The 19,288-nt window shown below is 39.8% G+C and overlaps 1 protein-coding gene across 1 annotated transcript in view; it reads left to right on the top strand.

Annotated features, from left to right (window-relative positions):
- Nucleotides 1-19,288, top strand: part of LOC308248923 (sperm-associated antigen 16 protein-like) — a 627,414-nt gene that overhangs the window by 235,365 nt on the left and 372,761 nt on the right. Inside the window, exon 3 of the mRNA XM_080669397.1 lies at nucleotides 17,225-17,368. Coding sequence (XP_080525523.1) covers nucleotides 17,225-17,368 — 144 coding nt within the window. The remainder of the gene's footprint in view (nucleotides 1-17,224; nucleotides 17,369-19,288) is intronic.

The raw sequence follows: 19,288 nt of genomic DNA on the forward strand, positions 1-19,288 counted from the left end.
CCAAAATCTAAGTTATACTTATAAGAAAAAAAACTTTTCTCAATCTCTGCATTCTTTAAGACACACTTTTTTTTTTTCATAATAGAAGAAACAGAATACTTTAGTGGCAAAAATGGTATGCAATATTATTAGTAAATGATTATAAACTTATGATAAAGCACTTATGTTTATGTTTACAGTCTTGTAAAATAGGTGTATATTATATAACCTTTTTGTTAAATCTAATGAAATATGAAAGCATCACAATACTCCATATAATACCTGAATTAAGAATTCTGGATATTGAATAATTTTATTCTAAAGGTTATTCATGTATTTCTCTCCTGAATTTACACAGTTTTAGGATCTTTTGAAGCATAGTTATTTTATATGGAGAAGCATCTACTGGATTAGTAATACAAGCAAGGGACTAAGAATTTAGTAACATTATTATTGTGGTATATATATTGTAGATATATTTTGTATAATTTGAAAGTAGATTTATTTTCTTGGTAATAACTTCACAACTTTTTGGTGTTTATTTGTCTTTTTGTTTTGGTTTTATTCATAATTCATTTAATAGTAAAAAGTAAAATGTCTATATGTTTTACCAAAATAAATTATATATATATATATATAATTTGTATCTGAGCATATTTTTTACGTTTTAAATTAAATAATTAATTTTTGTATATAAGCATTTGATTCCATTTCATATATCTTGCAACTTAGATAACTTTACTAAGTGAATTGTTGAAAATAGGAGACGAGTATGTTAGATATATTGCATTGCTTGCCAAAGATTTATTTTGTTAACATGTAAAGCTAGATATTGTGTATCATCAGTGCCTTGAAAAATTAGTTTTTTTGTGTAGTGTGGTAATCTTCCTCATATGAATTGCCAATGAATACAGGCAGTCCTCGGGTAACATTGGACTCAACGTACTTCATTTCATGGTTACATTGCCATCTCCCACCCTAGCTAATAAAAGGGTAATATGCAAATTGACTGTCACTCCAACACACAAGATGGCTGCCCCCATGTGGACACAAGATGGCCACCATAAGATGGCCAGCAGGGGAGGGCAGTTGTGTGCGATGAGGCCAGCAGGGGAGGGAAGTTGGGAGGGACCAGGCCTTCAAGGGAGGGCAGTTGAGGGCAATCAGGCCTGCAGGGGAGGGCAGTTAGGGGTGACCAGGCCAGCAGAGGAGTGCAGTTGGGGGTGACCAGGCCTGCAGGGGAGGGCAGTTAGGGGCGACCAGGCTGGCAGGGGAGGGCAGTTAGGGGCAACCGGGTCTGCAGGGAAGGGCAGTTGGGAGCAACCAGGCCCACAGGGGAGGGCAGTTGGAGGGGACCAGGCCTGCAGGGGAGGGTAGTTGGAAGTGACCAGGCCTGCACGGGAGGACAGTTAGGAGTGACCAGGCTGGCAAGGGAGGGAAGTTATGGGCAATCAGGCTGGCAGGGGAGCAGTTAAGTGTCGATCAGGCTGACAGGGGAGTATTTAGGAGATGATCAGGCTGGCAGGCAGAAGCAGTTAGGGGCAATCAGGCAGGCTGGCAGGCGAGGGGTTGGGAGCCAGCAGTCCTAGATTGTGAGAGGGATGTCCGACTGCCAGTTTAGGCCTTATCGGGCATCCCTCGAGGGGTTCCAGATTAGACATGGTGCAGGCTGGGCTGAGGGACACCGCCCCCCCCCCCCCCGTGCATAAATTTCATGCACCTGGCCTCTAGTTCATTTATTAAAAAAAAAAAGTTCTGTCATTTCAATGTATGTACATATGTGCTTTATGATTTTTATTATTTATTTACCACAAGTAAAGGTCAGGAATTGTTATCATTCTTTAATTTTTTTTTACTGTTTCACTTCATTACTGCTATGTATGTGCGCCATGTGAGTGACGTAGGCGCTTAGGTGAGTTCTAACTTATGGCGAAAATCGCGTTATGTCTCACTGTAGGAATGATCTCTGACATAACCCGAGGACCTACTGTAGGTAGACCTTTCCTTGGTATTAATATGTTAGTTTTCTGTGTTTCAAGACAAAGCTGAAAGGCAAAACTGATTTTCTGAAAAAAAAATTCTTAAGAGACTTTAGGATTATTAGAGATGATTATATAGAACTAGATGCCTGGTGCACAAAATTTGTGCATGGGGGTGGGGTCCCCTCAGCCCAGCCTGCACCCTCTCCAATTCAGGACCCCTCGGGGGATATCTGACTGCTGGGATCAGGCCTAAACCGGCAGTCAGACATCTTTCTCACAATCCTCGACTGCTGGGTCCTAATCACTCACCTGTCTGCCTGCCTAGTCACCCCTAACTGCCCCCCCCCCCCACTACTGGCCAGGTCTCCCACAACTCCCTCCTCCCTGCCGGCATGCTCACTTCTAACTGCCCCTCCACCGGCCTGGTCACCCCTTACTGCCCCCCCTGCTGGCCTGGTCACCCCTTATTGCCCCCCTCTGCCAGCCTGATTGCCCCTAACTGCCCCCCCTGCCAGCCTTGTTGCCCTTCATGGCCCTTTTGCCAGCCTGGTCAACCCACAGAGCCTGCTTGTTCAGTCGTTTGGTTGTCCCTCACTAACCCCTCTGCTGGCCTGGTTGTAGGCAGCCATATTGTGAGGGTGTGAGGGTTAATTTGCATATTACTTCTTTATTATATAGGATAACATCACAGCTCTTGACCAGTGTCATGTTTAAACAAGTAATTTTCATGATTAACTATGACAAAGATAGAGAAATGATATGTGATTGTTGTGAGAAGAGGGGGTAGAAAACCAATTATTCTGTATTATAGCAGGTGGAAAAGTACTGATCAGTTGTTTGGATCGTTTATAGCCTCCACCTATAACCTAACTTAGAAGGAAACCCATAGAGATAGTCCTTAGAGTAGTTTGGTATGAAGAAAGGGTTCATCAATCACTTATTTCCATTAGCATCTATATTTCCAGTTTGCATTAAAAGACATACTAGAAAACATGAGGAGATAACCACCTGAGTTTTCTTCCTTCCCACATTAACACTATATATAAAATAACACTGTTGCATAAGTTTGAAGGGTTTGGATATTAAGGACATTTAAAAGATGTTTAAACCCAATTGTGTGGTTTAAAATTAGAAAAAAAAAACATTTTTCTGAGAAATTACATTTTTTTCAGATTGATTTATAAGTGTGTACATAATTTCAAAAATAATAACCAACATTTAATTGAGCTTTTATTTGACAGGTGCTTTCCTAATATCTGACGGGCACTTTCCTAAGTGCCTGCTATGTAATTTAATTTATACTTAATATCCCAGCATTCATATTCTACAATTGAGGAAACAATGTACAGGTAGGTAACCTAGGTTCAAAGTGTGGAGACATTATTTTAAAGTCTTAAGAAAATTATGAAAGGAATAGCCATCTTAAGAAAGCTATGGTTTATAAGCAACTTCTAGAAAAATTCGATTATTAGAGTTTAATGTTATATATTGTTTCATGAAGCTAGTCATCAAGAACTACAATCCATGGTTACTAATCCATGCACTTGACCTGTATTAGTCAAGCTAACAGCAAACCGAAAAGTACAGGGAATGCTAGGAGCTACCTCAAACTACTAGGATCAAGTTCAAAATGCCCCAGGATTATATAAACCATGTTACTTTAGTTTTCCTAATGCTAGTGTTTGCCTTTTTCTCAAGGTTTGGAATTCAGAGATAATTCTGCCTATTACTAAATATCAATTACATGAAAAAGAACTGTCAAAAACTTATTTAAAATAATAATTAGAATAATTACATTTTACTGCATATTAGACATTACACTAAGCACTGTTTATGAGTTATCTCATTTAATCTCTATTTTACACAATAGAAAACTGAGGCTTAGGTAACTTTTCCAGGTGCCAGGTTCAGGGTACATAAACCACAGAATCTGTAGGGTAACTGCAATATAGAGCTCTATTGCTTAAATTTTTGCTGTGGTTCTTTTAGCATCTCTATCTCTATCTCTATCTCTATCTCTATCTATCTCTATCTCTATCTCTATCTCTATCTCTATCTCTGTCTCTGTCTCTGTCTCTGTCTCTGTCTCTATCCCTATCCCTATCCCTATCCCTATCCCTATCTCTATCTCTATCTCTATTTCTATCTCTCATGTCTCATCTCTCTCATCTATTTGTATATATACATATACACATAGATACATACACACACAAATATATATATATATATATGTGTATATATATATAGCAAATGTATATATATTTGATCATGACATCCAAAAACCTTTCTATTTTTGTCAAACTAATGGCATATTTATGTTATAACAAAATAATTTCCTGTTGGCAAAAAATGTTCTAGAATAAATTATTTTTATTAATACACTTGCAACTTTGTGTTCATAACTGTCAGTGCTTCAGTTTACCCAAGGTGAACTAAAGAGGCATTTTCCATGATTACCTGCCCACGTCATTCTTTGTTCCGAAACAGTTTGAACATTGCTTCAGTGCACCAGCAATATTGATAAAGGCGTGGGTGAGGGCCCAGGGGGAGCAGCTGATCTGTTGCATAAGAGGATGGAAAGATACCAAGTAAAGTTAAAATAAAATAAATTAAGTCATTCAACCAGATGAAATGCTACAGGTCACTGAAACCTTATATTGAGAAGAGATGAAACAGTACACAAGCATGCAGAACCATAGGCTCTTCTGCATTCTTATCCCTACGTAAGTGAAGTAAAGCAAGGGCAGCAAGGCTCAGGGGGTTAAGGGACTGATAAACACTGCAGCAAACACCACCTCTCCTGGGTGCCCTTGCAGTGAGATTCAACAAAATGTTAAAACCTGAACTACACACACACACTGAAAAGAGTGACTGGAGGCAGAGCCATGTGGTATAGGTCAGTGGTCGGCAAACTCATTAGTCAACAGAGCCAAATATCAACAGTACAACGATTGAAATTTCTTTTGAGAGCCAAATTTTTTAAACTTAAACTTCCTCTAACGCCACTTCTTCAAAATAGACTCTCCCAGGCCATGGTATTTTGTGGAAGAGCCACACTCAAGGGGCCAAAGAGCTGCATGTGGCTCGCGAGCCGCAGTTTGCTGACCACGGGTATAGGGGAAGCCTTGAGAAATTTCCAGAGGCGTCTGTGCTGCAGATGTTAAATGCTGCAATACAGGAAAGTAATTTGAGTTATTTATAACAGGAGGGTTGATTAAGCTGTGTACTTGAAAGTATCGGTACTGGTGCATATCTTTTATTTCTCCCACTGAATTTCGCAGAACTCAGGGTAGATAATAAAACATTAGATCAACTATGTGCAGTCACTCCTGGTGTGATTGTAATCTTGGGCTGTGTGCTAACAAGCTGCAGTGTACCTGAGACTGTAGCAGGTTGCTGCTTGGATTGCTCTCATTGCCCCCTTTTCTTACCCAAAGTGGATAGTTGGGAATAAAACAGTGAGTCAGTACCTACCTCTTTATTTTTGCTTTTTTTCACATGGAGTTGAAGAAGGAAGATGTCAACAGCATTTACAATGCAGAGGGAAATGCATGGGAATAAACAATGGATGAGAAATATTTTACTGCATGGCAAATAATCAGAACCCATTTATGTCTGGTCCTTGCTTTTCTTAAGCTGTCATTGTTTGGATCCATTTCTTTCTACATTCTTTCCTTATGTACCATCATCTTATGTCTTTATCAGTTTTCACCTTGGCCCAATTGACCACCAATTTTACCCCTTAAACTTGTGTTTCTCATTGTATTTATCACTTGGGCTGTATATAACTGATGTCCAACTCTGACTTCAACCTGTTTTTGTAAATAGCTTTATTGAGATGTTTTCATAGTCTTGGTTCTTACCCCTGTGCCCTTCCTTCTACTCAATTTTCTCTCCTCCGTTCACCGGAAACTTACTGGGGTCCCAGTTGTAGCCCTCCAGCTTCTCTCTGGATTCACCAGCAAAATACAGTGAATGCCAAACTCAAAGGTTAGTTCACTTTTCTAGTCCCCATCAGTCCTACCATATAACATATGATACAAATAAGGCATGATGATGTAAACTCATTCCATCTTAGCACATTTTAATATATAAATTGAGACTCAAAATGATTTATATAACACTAGAGGCCTAATTTGTGCACAGGTGGGGTCCAGCTGGCCTGGCCCCAATCAGGGCGGGTTGGGGCTGGGCCTGTTGGGAGGAGGAGATGGCGGGAGGTTTGCTGGCCTGCCTGCCCGATTGGGACCTGATCAGGGCCAGGCCGGTTGGGGGAAGGGGCTGCAGGCAATTGACCCGAAGGCCCTGTCCCTGATTGGGTTGGGGGGCTGATTGGGGTGGGGCCAGCCATGGGGAGGAGTGTGGGTGGTGGGCCGGCTGGCCCCACCCTCGAATGGGGTAAGGGGTGCCAATGGGGGGCCAGCACCCTTTGGGAGGGACCATGGGTGGTTGGCCAGCCAGCTCTGCCCCTGATGGGGTGGGGGCTGATCTGGGGTGGGGCAGGGTGAGGGGAGCAGCTGCAGGAGATTGGCAGGCCAGTCCCACCCCCTATTGGGGTGGGGGGTGTGATCAGGGGTGGGGCAGCCAGGGGGAGGGGCTGAAGGAGGTTGGCCACCTAGCCCCGCCCCCTATGGGGGTGGAGGGGTGCAATTAGGGGTGGGCCAGCTGAGGGGGCGGGGCTGCAGGCCTATTGTGGTGGGGCGGGCTGATAGGGACAGGGCTGGCCTGGGGGAAGGGAGGGTGTTTGGCCATAGGCCGGATATTGATTGACATGGAAGAGTCGATCAGGGGCAGGCAGGCAGGGGAAAGGGGCTGCAAGGTTGGCCAGCCAGCCCCACCCCCTGATTGGGCCAGTTCGCTGGCCACAGTGGGTGTCATAGCAACCAGTCATTATGGTCGTTATGGCCGTTACAGTCGCTGGCTTTTTATATATATAGACAATAATTCCAATATACACCTCTTAAATTCCATAACTTACTCTTTAGAAAAGGCTGGATTTATAATTAATTTTGGATTTCTAATTTGTCAAATAGGTACCAAAAATAGTTGTCAGAAGTTAAACATCATCACAACCATCCCATTGGCTTTGTGGTTTCTCTTAAATTGGGCCAAGTTTAGGACAGAATTCTGTACTTTACTTCAACATGGAAACTGACCTCAAATCCACGTCTTAAGTAGTAACACTTCCAGTTATTCATAGATTACATGTTGGTTATATCTCTAAATATCCTCCTGGAAAGAGATGTTAATGATAGAGCTCTTATGAGGGGGAAGTTTGACTTCAGCTTAAAAAAGCATCTACTCTTTGTCACTAATATACTAAGGATATATGAAATGGAAAAAATTGTATTTGTAACTACACAGAATTCTTGTAGATTGCTGAAACATGAAATAACCAAATAAACTTTATTATTAAAATGGGTTTCTTAAGAACATAAATGTGTAATGTAACTTTCCAAACTCATTAAACCATGAAGAACTACAGCAATTTCATACCGTGAAGCTCAATCTATATAAAACCATGTAGCATAAAATGTCCAGCTGCTAAGATAGCAGGAAAGTTCCAGGAGGTATTTTCACAAATCTTGAAGTAGTTAACCTGTTTTGTTGATCTTCCTCATTCCATTTACCAAAATAGTGGGGCCTCCCTTGTGCAATCTTTGGAGTTTATAATTTCATTTAGTTGAATCTGTGTATCTTGGAATGGCCTTTAATATATTAGAAAGTTCAACAACTTCTTTTCTAAGTTTTTATTTTAAATTTGGTAAATAAAACAAGAATGAACTAAAGGATACAGGATAAATGATATCACAATTGTTTTCAATGTGAGGAAACAAAACATAATAAAGTCAAATGACTTTTGCTCAAGGCCACTGGTCCCCTGTTGTTAAGAATTGTCATTTGAAAAATAATTGGGAAATGGCCTGGTTTGTGCACTAACCAAAGTGTAAGTTCCCACCACACCATAAAACAAAGATGTATAGATGAGGTGATGGTTCATTTTGAAAAATTATTAGGCTGCATATTTGCATATATGTTAACTTTCCATCAAGGACATTTGAATTGAGAGTTGGGAGAAAATCTCTATATTTGTATGTGTATTTGAGGAATATTTTTTATGAAAATACAAATCTACAAATTTCAGTTCAGCATTTACACTAACTTAAAAATATATATTTTATTGATTTTTTACAGAGAGGAAGGGAGAGGGATAGAGAGCTAGAAACATCGATGAGAGAGAAACATCGATCAGCTGCCTCCTGCACACCCCCCACTGGGGATGTGCCCGCAACCAAGGTACATGCCCTTGACCAGAATCGAACCCAGGACTCTTCAGTCCGCAGGCCGACGCTCTATCCACTGAGCCAAACTGGTTTTGGCCATTTACACTAATTTATAGAAGTGGTAACAAAAAATGGTATTACCCTTCTTTATAAATAGTTGATTTAATTAACATTAGCTAAAATTTGACTTTATCCAACCTGAAGACTTTTCCTAGAGAACTGATTATCTTTGGAATTAAGCTAAAACTTTAGTTTAAATGTATAAATTTATACCACTTAATTCAAGAATAAATCATAGATTTTTGGAAAGTTTGTGAATCTGCTTCTTTACATGGGGTGAGAAAGACCAAATAATGTATATCTTGTTAAAAAAGGATTAGGGTTGAGTCCATAAGCTGATAATATGGGCGATTGTGATGATATTGCATAGTGTGTGTGACTTTGCTCTTTTGATAAATGGCCTCTATTATCTAAGTCACCTCTAGAGGCCTCTCCCATGGAAGAGCCAGAACAGGAATCCAGTATTGGCTTCCTCCTTCAGTGCTGATGGCTGAGATTGGCACTGCCAGCCAGGTAGAAAGGTAGGCAGTGGGGTAGCCCACCCCACTCCAAGGTTGGAAGAACACAGTTGGACTAGAAAAATAAAAAGAAGATGTTAAAGTTATTGGGCAGAAAAGGGAGACATATGTAATACTTTCAACCGTAAATAATTTAAATTTAAAAAAAAGGAGATGTTAGCCTTTATGACTACACTCCGGACATCCTATATAATAAAGAGCTAATATGCTAATTAGACTGGATGGCAGAACGACCTTCCAGAATGACCTTCGGGAATGACTAGTGGGTGGGGGGGTGGGGCCTCAGGGCCCTGAGGCAGTCTTGGCTTCGAGGGCTGAGGCAGCTGGGGCTGGGAGGGCCTATGCTTGCAGGAATTGTGCATTGGGCCTCTAGTTATCAATAAATCCCATGAAGGGGTGAAAATATCCCATCTACTCAGTGAAAAATGAAAGGAAGGTGCTACTTCCCAGATCTGGGCAATATAATCTACACTTAACCTGGAACAAAATCTACAATATCACAGTTTTTAAAATTAAAATAACAGGGAAGTATTAAAACATCAAATTTTCATATTGTCTTAGCTGGCTTCTGAAAATGAATGAACCTGATATCTTATTTTGACAGATTTCTAATTATTAAGTTTTGTGCACACATTTGTTTAATGACTTTTTTAAAAAATATATTTTATTGATTTTTTACAGAGAGGAAGGGAGAGGGATAGAGAGTTAGAAACATCGATGAGAGAGAAACATCGATCAGCTGCCTCCTGCACACCCCCTACTGGGGACGTGCCCGCAACCAAGGTACGTGCCCTTGACCGGAATCGAACCTGGGACCTTTCAGTCCGCAGGCCGACGCTCTATCCACTGAGCCAAACCGGTTTCGGCTGTTTAATGACTTTTATTCCATTTTTGCATTGCCACTTTTTTATTGTTGATACTATTATAGATGTCCCCCATATTCCACCCTTTGCCCATCTCCACCTAGTCCCTTCCCCCTGCCCTCTGGAACTTCATGCTATTGCCCATGTCCATCAGCTATGCATATATGTTCTTGGCTAATCTCGTCACCTTTTTTTATTCAGTCCCCACACCCCTCTCTCCTGTCAGATAAGTCAGTCTGTTCCGTATATCCATGCCACTGGTTCTATTTTGTTCATCAGTAAAAGCACACTTAATTATTTAATGTTCTTTATTGGTGAGAACAACTGTGAGTTGACTCTTCCTGTAGGTAATGGTATAAATGTTAATATACTAAAGTGACACTGGTCTTACCTAATGAAGAGCTGTATGTTAAAGTGACCTAAGGCATTATTCTGTGTCCTAGTTTCTTCTTTTGCTTCCCATTTCCTCATTTCCACAGAGCACCTAGAGGGATCTCTTAAATAATTATCCATCATATAACATTCTCTGACGTAAAACCATTCAATGATCATAGGATAAATTTCAGTCTTTTTTTCTCAGCTGATGGGGTCCTACATGATCTGGTGCTTGGTTTTCTATTTCTCCTCATTCATCCTTAATACAGTCCTCCTTGCCTGCTCTCTTCAGTCTCCCTGGCCTTTCATCTGTCCCTTGAATACACCAACTCCTTTCAGCCATGCAGTCACCTGTGTTGGACTACCCGTCCTTAAATCCTCCTAAGATGCTTCTTCCTTCTTGCCATTCTGATCTCAACTAGAATGTCACATCTTCAGCAAGGTCTCCTGTTACCACCTCATTGAATATAACTTTCTTGCCCCAGTCATTGTCATGCCGCTTTATGTTTTTCAGATAGCTGCGTTAGTGTGTTTATTTTAATGTTGCTGTTTCTTCCCCTCCCCCCCCCATTCATATGTGAGCTTCCTTAGAGGGATGCCTCTATCTGTTTTGAAGGTTCTTAATAGATATTTTTTGAAATAAGGAAAAAAAGTCACATGTTAACAAATGCTTTGTAAATCCTGATTCGTATCTAAATATACGGTGCAATTAATAGCTGAATAACAATTGACAAGTTTTTTGTCTCTCTTTGCCCTGGTAAGCTGTATATAGACATATGTCATGGGTGAGTGTGTGCAGTCATTTAGAGTAGATATGTGGCCACTAAATATCCATGGGGCACATATTTTGATACTGATATATTTTCAAACCACCACGCACCTTCTATGCTGGATATAATTAGAGTTCGTGAACCAAAGTGAAGGAAACATTCACAATGAAAATGAAGACAGGGATATCTAATTAGCCCTTCTCGTGACCATCTTTTTTTGGATTAATTTTCTTCACTTTGAAAAGTCTAATGGTGGTGCTTATGTCACTGACTTTACTGATAATTAATAGTGTTCTTCATACACCTACACATATTCTCTCCAAAATATCCTTGTGTAATGCCACTACTGGAAAGAACAATTCAATTAGAGAGGAGAGCTTTTGGAGTACATATCAGATGGTCTATTGTAGGGAATGTGCCCTATTACAAAAGAGAGCAAATCTCTGCTAGAACATAATATTTTATGTAACAGGCCGGGCACATTGTTTAACAAAACATTGTATGGATACTTCATCAGGACACGACTTGGTTAAGGAACAGGGCTAGCATTTACCCACATTTTCTTTTTTTGAATCCTTAAGACGGTTCCTGTACTATTTTCACCCTAGTCACAAGCTTATTAACTTGGGAATGAGGTGACAGGGCCTTTGTCTTCGAATCATGTAATTATAATTAATAGTAAGTTAAAGGGAAGCAGAAAGCTTATATTCAAAGTTTAAAGTGAAGTGACTCTGTGGCACTTAGGGCAGGTGCCAGGAAGATATTAAAAAGACCTCATTATTCTTATTAATTAGGACTTCGGGAAGACATCTCTGAGAATGCAAGTCATTCTGTGGTGACATGAGGGACACTTCTTTGTGGACAGAGCCCAAGGAGAGAGTGTGCTGTTTTCATTTCAGCGTGCCCAGGCCCTATCTAGCAGAGGCCTTCCTCCTGGCCCACAACTGCTTGGTGCCAGTTGTATACCTGAAAACAGGGATAGGAGTCAGTGTGTGCACACTGTCCACTGTTTCTCTGAATGCATTCCTGAAAACTGTATCAGGAAAAAAATTCCACCAAACTTTTGTGTTCATTTGTGAAAGTATTATATCTGAGGGTTACAATTCAGCCAGGATATTTAACTTCAAATCAAACCCAGCAATGTCCAGGGATTACCCAAACCCAAGTGGGAACATCATTTCTCTCCAAATATCTATAATTTTCAGTGTTAAACTTACTTCCCATGATTATAGAAGTTAACTATTTCAAAGAGCAGATTACAATGAAGTACAATAATGTTGATTAATGATATTAGCTAAACTTTGAGAGCTGACCGTGTTCAGATACTGTTCCAACCACTTTACATAAATTAACTTATTTTATCCTCACAACATCCCTATGGATCAGTTTTATCATTCCATCCTTTTCACAAATAAGGAAACTGAGGCTGAGAGGTTGTACAATGTAATCAGCTAATAAGGATAAGGGAAGCTAGTATTCAAATCTAGGCAGCCTGGCCTCAGAGAGCTTGTCTCTCTGTATGACGATAATGTTCATCGAGCTTTTACTATGTGGCCAACCCTGTTCTAGTCCTTTATATGTGTTAACTTATTTATTTTTTTTTAAATATATTTTATTGATTTTTTACAGAGAGGAAGGGAGAGGGATAGAGAGCTAGAAACATCGATGAGAGAGAAACATCGATCAGCTGCCTCCTGCACACCCCCCACTGGGGATGTGCCCGCAACCAAGGTACATGCCCTTGACCGGAATCGAACCCGGGACCCTTCAGTCCGCAGGCCGACGCTCTATCCACTGAGCCAAACCGGTTTCGGCAATATGTGTTAACTTACTTAATTCTCAGACCACACCTATGAGAGCAATGCTATATTCTTTCTATTTTTCAGAAGAGGAGCCTGAGGCAAAGGCTGGTGAAATAACTTATCCAAGGATGCCTAGCAAGTAAACACTGGAGCAAGAGTTCAAACATATCTTAGTGTGAAGCCCACAGCCTTATACACTAGTTTACTCCATGCCATGCAAGTGCTTGGGGACAGGCTCAAAAGCCAAATCTGGCCCATCACCTGGATTTATAAATAAAGTTATGTTGGAGCATAACCTCATTCATTCATTTATATGTTATCTATTGCTGCTTTCATGCTACAATGGCAGATTTGAGTAGTCACAACAGAGACCATATGACCCATAAATTACTGTCTGGCCCTTTACAGAAAAAGTTTGCCAACCTCTGCTTTAGAATGTACGTACTTTTTTCTCAATCATCTTTGATCCATCCCTGCACCACTCTAAATCTAGCCAGTGCCTAACTAATAGAAAATAAGTGACAATAGTTATAACCTTTCATACATCCTTAGAAAATGACAGGAAAAAGGTCAACTTTTTAGAAACTTCAAGATGCATCTCAATAAAGCCCCTAGACAGAAATAAGACAACATTTGACTTGGCATTTGTTCCTGTGTCATCTTAAAAAGGAAAAAGGCAACTGAGACTCTGAGCTCCCTCTACAGAGAGACATGGACTCTGGGCACAGTCCACTCAAATTCGTGCCCTCACCCTGCCACTTCCTGGCTTTGTGACCTTGAGCTGAGCGCTTAACCACCATGTGCTTCAGATCCACCATCTGCAAAGTGAGGATACGAGTAGACCTAATTCACAGGGTTGTCATGACCATTAAATGAGTTAATGTATGCAATTTTAGGATAAGAACTGACTCCCATGGAGTGGTAGTTCTTTCTCTTTTCTTCTGGTTATTTGAAAGACTGATGCAGAGATAAATAGAATGTTTAAGAGTTGAGGCCTCAGTATACTAGGGAAATTATCAATGCCTATTAAATACTAGAGGCCTGATGCATGAAATTCCTGCAAAGTAGGCCTTCCTTCCCCCGGCTGCCGGCACAGGCTTCCCTCTGGCACTGGGGACCTGGGCTTCCCTTGCAGCCCCGGTGTCTTCCAGAAGGATGTCTGGAAGGACGTCCAGTCTAATAAGAATATTACGCTTTTATTATTTATAGATTGTCTTACATTTATTGTTTACAGGACACTCTATAAATGAGGTGATAAAAAAGGCAATGCTCTCTGACAACTTGAAGTATAATACAAGGCTCATAATTTTAGCACAAGAGAACAAATTAAATACCTTATCAAGTTCAAAATGTAGTACATCAGCCTTATGTAGACGGGAATGTAGGAGGGGTGCTGTCACCTGGTTTCTCCTACAACACCAGAGCATTTCAACTGTCAAGGACAGGGTCCACTAACCCCTTTAAAAGACTATTGTTCCAGATGGTACCCAGCTCCAATGTATACCCTGACAATTCCTATGTGGTTTCTTTAACTCAGGATTTAACGTGTAAATGACTTGAGCATTTATGGGAATGATAATAATTATTTTCAATCTCTATAATAATGATTATTGATGTTTATAATGCACATATAAATAATAAACTATGAAATATTGATATGAAGTAGAAGTAGCTAAAATCATGACCCTTGAAATTAAACTGTCCTTAATTCAAAGTCAGCCTCTATCCATTACCAAATGCAAACTTGAGCAATTTACATAGCTCATAAAAATCACAAAAATAATAGTGCCAAAAATCAATCACTCAGTCAGATATATATTTTAAATACTTTTTTATTGATTTCAGAGAGGAAAGGAGAGGGAGAGAGAAACATCAATGATGAGAGAGAATCATTGATCGGTAGCCTCCTGCATACCCCTTACTGGGGATTGAGCCCACAATCTGGGCATGTGCCCTGACTGGGAATGGAACCTTAACCTCCTGGTTCATAGGTCAGTGCTCAACTACTGAGCCATGCCAGCTGGGTTCAGTCAGACATTTGAAAAGCACTTGCTGAATAGCTATGTGCCAACCTAGTTGGAGTTGAATATATAGCATACAAAGCAGCCATATACCCTGCCCTCATGAGCTTTCATTCCACTTGTGAAAATTAAAAGCATTTAGTGTAAGTTCTGGTGCACATTAACTTTTCAAATAATATTGGATACCATTACCATTAATTGATGATGATGGAGGAAGAAGTCTTCAGACACCAGTACCTCATTATGGAGTTGATAACAACACTGAACTTCTTAATACGGGGAAGAGTGCCAGTCCATGTGTCTGTTCTCCATCTTGATCATCTCCCCACAGGAGTTATCTGAGTTGGGAGCTCTTGAATGGGGATCTTGATCACCATGACCTAGTCTCTGCTGATGCTCTTGGTTAGTGACCAAATCAATAACAAGTGTTTATGGGCTGATGGATGTGAAGCATGTGAATCACTAAGTTCCTTCTGATATATGCTGGAAATATTTCTGTTCACTTAAAGAACATTTCATGAATGAAGTAACATATATTCTTTGCAGAATAGAATATTAGAATTTGACCGAATTTTGTGCAGAACAATTAGAAAATGAGAGATTTTTTTTTTAAAAAAGAGTCTGTGTTAGAAAATGAATATATGAACAAACACAGGAGAGAGTGGGATTGGTCTGTGTGAAGCAGAAGTAGTAGTTGCAGGTGGGATAGAGGAGATCCCAAAGCAGAACAGATAAGAGTCTGGAAAACCACTTCCAAAACTGATTAGCCACCAATGGTTTGTGTTTATTTATGTTTTTCCTTAACTTCTACAAATAGCTCCCCCACAAAAGTCATTTGAGAAACTTATCTTTCAAAGTTCGTAAAGACATCAATGATTTAGTTATCTTCACTTAAAGAGGGCAATTTATCTTCTAGTCGAGTGTGCATGTGTCTGCCAGGAAAGCTGCAAGCCAACATACATCATACTCATAGCTTCAAGGATTTGGTCTGCCTTCTTATGTGTATTTGAATATAGAATTCATTTCAGCCTGACATTTTTTACCTCTCATCATATTTTTCTTCTAATTAAGTTCTATAAATGTATCCTCTACCCAGTTTGAGCTGTAATAAATTTCTTTCCTGAATAGGCCTTCTGAAAATCACAAACCAACATTATGATGAATTGCAAAATGAAAAATTTCCCTTCCACTGTGTTTATTTTGAGCAGGGAAGTACTGGAGAAAAATGAAACAGTGCTCCACTAAAAAGTGGTTACGTGCTCATAGTGGTTACATGCCTGTGATTTGAATGTTTGCAACACTGGTTGACCCCAGCAGTTTTCCAAAACTGTAGAGGTATAGTGGAAGAAAATGAATTTTCAGTTCAAAATTTTGAGGTCAAATGGAAGATATCCATAATGAGAAAATTTTAATCTCATGGTAGCCCTGGAACTGCCCATGTAGGTATAGACTGAGACCATTCTATTTTATTATTTTCCTAACGTCTATATTGAAGAAGAAAGGAACAAGGCCATTCAGAGAACGCACTGTGGGAGAAGTGAATGGGTAATTTTTATTTTTAAGCCATTGTTTCATTTCACTATGTACTCAAGCAAAAGCATGATGTCTTAGATTTGAGATGGCTATGTTGAAATCGAACAATTTGTTGCTATTATTTAGGCTGGTATTTTAATAGGGGCTTAACATTGGGCACATTTGTCCCATTTCATTGTAAAGCATAGATGAAACTCTATATAAATAAGACTAGAGCATGGCCATAGATAAAATATCAGGCATTAACCTTGTAGACTCTTGATTTTGGAATGGTTTAGCTCCAATATTTGAATAGCCACAGTGATCATAGCCTGGTTCAAATAATTCTGCTTAATGTGTTAGTGTTAATTTCACATACTTCTTACTCATTTCCCCCTATGCCTTTATAGAGTGGGGAATTGCCTTATGCATCCTGAATTCATTACTGTAATTTGTGTACTGTGCATTGACTGAAACCAGTTTAAGTGGCATATTAGCACAGAATTTGAGCTCCTTCGCTTTGTGTAGATAGTAGGCCATGGAGTTAATGTTTCATTTATAGCATTTATTAAAGGGCTATGATGGTGGTTATGATTTATGATCTTTTCCTGGATAATGCTTGGTTTAAGATATGCTATAATCTGCAAAGAATTTTGATTTTCTTAATAATTACCATGGCTACAGGTCCAACTATCCTAATACCGAATTATTATTGGCATCACCCTTTCTTCCTAAAAAAAAAAAAACACACCCCAAAACCAGAATTATTGTTTTCAAATTAGAATTAGACATGAGCAATTACCTAAACCAAGCATCTCATTTGACACATAAGGAATCTGAGATCCAGTGAAGTTAATTAGGTTGGTGGCAATCAGAAAGTGATTAGTGTTAGAGCTATAGCCAGGAGGTAGACGCTGGTTCCTCTGAGCTCCAGACCAGCACCCTAGGAACTGTCCTGCCTTGCTGAAGTGGGATAGCCACTGCCATGTCATCTGTTCACAGTGTGAAAGCATTCCCTGTTGTCACTCCATAACTCTCTCCTCTGTCTGACTGTGCAGCATCGTGGTGCACCCCAGCAAGGACATCCTAGTCTCCTGCGGTGAGGACCACCTCTGGAAGGCAGTGGGGCTTCCCAATGGCAACGTGCTTCTCACAGGAACCGGCCACACCGACTGGCTTTCCAACTGCTGCTTCCATCCCAGGTCAGTTCACACAGTCCCTGAACCAGCCTAATCTCTCCAGGGAATGCACTTGTCTATTCTGTTTCTTCACACTCCTGGCTTTTTTAAATTGAAATATGAATAATGGCCTAAAACTGTACATGTTTAATATATACAACTTGATGAGTTTGCAGATAGGGATACATCCTTAAAACCATCACCACAATCTATCCTATGAATATTTCTATCATCTCGGAAAGTTTGCTGCTACCCACTTTATTTATTATCATTGTTATCATCACTAGAACACTTAACATAAGATCTACATTCTTAGCAAATTTTTAAGCACACGAGATAATAGATCTCTAGGACTTACCTTGTATAAATGAAACTTTGTACTTCGGTGATTTTAATGGCACTTTTTTTTTTTTTCTCTGCAACCTTACAACCTGAATTTAGAAAAGTGTAGATACATGCTCCTTTGGCTTTCATTATATTGACTTTATAGATTGATTGCTTTTGATATTTGGTACCTGTAAAACTTAGTCACATGCTGATACATTTAACAGAGTAAAGAGCTTCCCAGAAGAAGCGTTATTGATGCTTCTTGTACTCACAAGCTCTGACAAGACACATGGCTTTCTAGAAAATAATGCATGCTAGTGTTTACTTTGCCTCAGTTTATCATGCAGGTTTTTCTTTTAGAAATAAGTTATCTACCAAAAATGATCAGAAGATAGTGATCCATTTTGTTAAAAATTAAATGACGCTCAAAATATTGAAGAGATTAAAATTGGACTGAAAGCATTGAGTTCTGTAGTTTTTAGAATTCATTGAATTTTTGTACTGCAAAGGCCAAGGACACCAAAGGAAAGATATTGTTAAACACACAGATACATTAAAAAGCTCCGCCCACAGTTGTTTGTAGTCAGCTCCCACTGCCAATCCCAACTGTCTTTTCATGTTCATCACTGTACTCAACACTTGTAAATAGTCTTGCATCCCGCTCTTTCTAACACTGTATTATTCTTGGAGACTCATAGTTTTAGTGCAATTTCTAAACCATTCCATTGGGAAATTTTGTTCTTAGGAGGACTCTTATTGATGTATTTTCATAAAACTCGTAATTTTTTTGAATCTTGGTATGATCCTATATAATAAAATGGTAATATGCAAATCGACCGAAAGGTGGAACGACCAATCACTATGATGCACACTGGCCACCAGGGGGCAGATGCTCAACTCAGGAGCTGCCCCCTGGTGGTCAATGTGCTCCCACAGGGGGAGCGCAGCTCAGCCACAAGCCAGGCTGATGGCTGGCGAGCTCAGCCGCCCACCTCCGTGGCAGTGCTAAGGATGTCCAACAAGCTGTCAGTCAGACATCCCCCTAGGGCTCCTGGACTGGGAAAGGGTGCAGGTCAGGCTGAGGGACCCCTGCCCCCCAGTGTACGAATGTCATGCACTGGGCCTCTGTTGTTAATAAAATTAGATAGAAATAAACTAAGTGAGTTAATTAGAAGAGTAAACTATTTATTTTAATTTTTGAAAATTTTCTCAAAGTCTAATTTATCTTTAGTGCTAGATGTTTGAACTTAAGTTGTGAACATGTATGCATTCTGTACCTGTTAGGGACATGAAGCCCATCTTATAAGCAGGGACAACCCAATTATAAGTGTAACCTATCACTTACGGAGCTACTGGGTACAGTAATCAGATTTCCACATTGCCCAGTTACCATGACAGCCAGTGACTCAGATATTGTCTCATTAGTGCTTGACCAGCACAGGTTCTTTTAATAGATTTTCCCATTTTCCCACTCAATTACTGAAATTAAAATGAGATGAAATACATCATTATTCACTCATAATATGAATTTACATCCAGTACTTTCTTTGGCAAAATTGTAGTAAAATGCAGCTAAATGTAGTGCACAAGATAAAAATAATGGGAGAAAATACATTT

Source organism: Plecotus auritus (assembly GCF_963455305.1).
Source record: "Plecotus auritus genome assembly, chromosome: 5".
NCBI lineage: Eukaryota > Metazoa > Chordata > Mammalia > Chiroptera > Vespertilionidae > Plecotus > Plecotus auritus.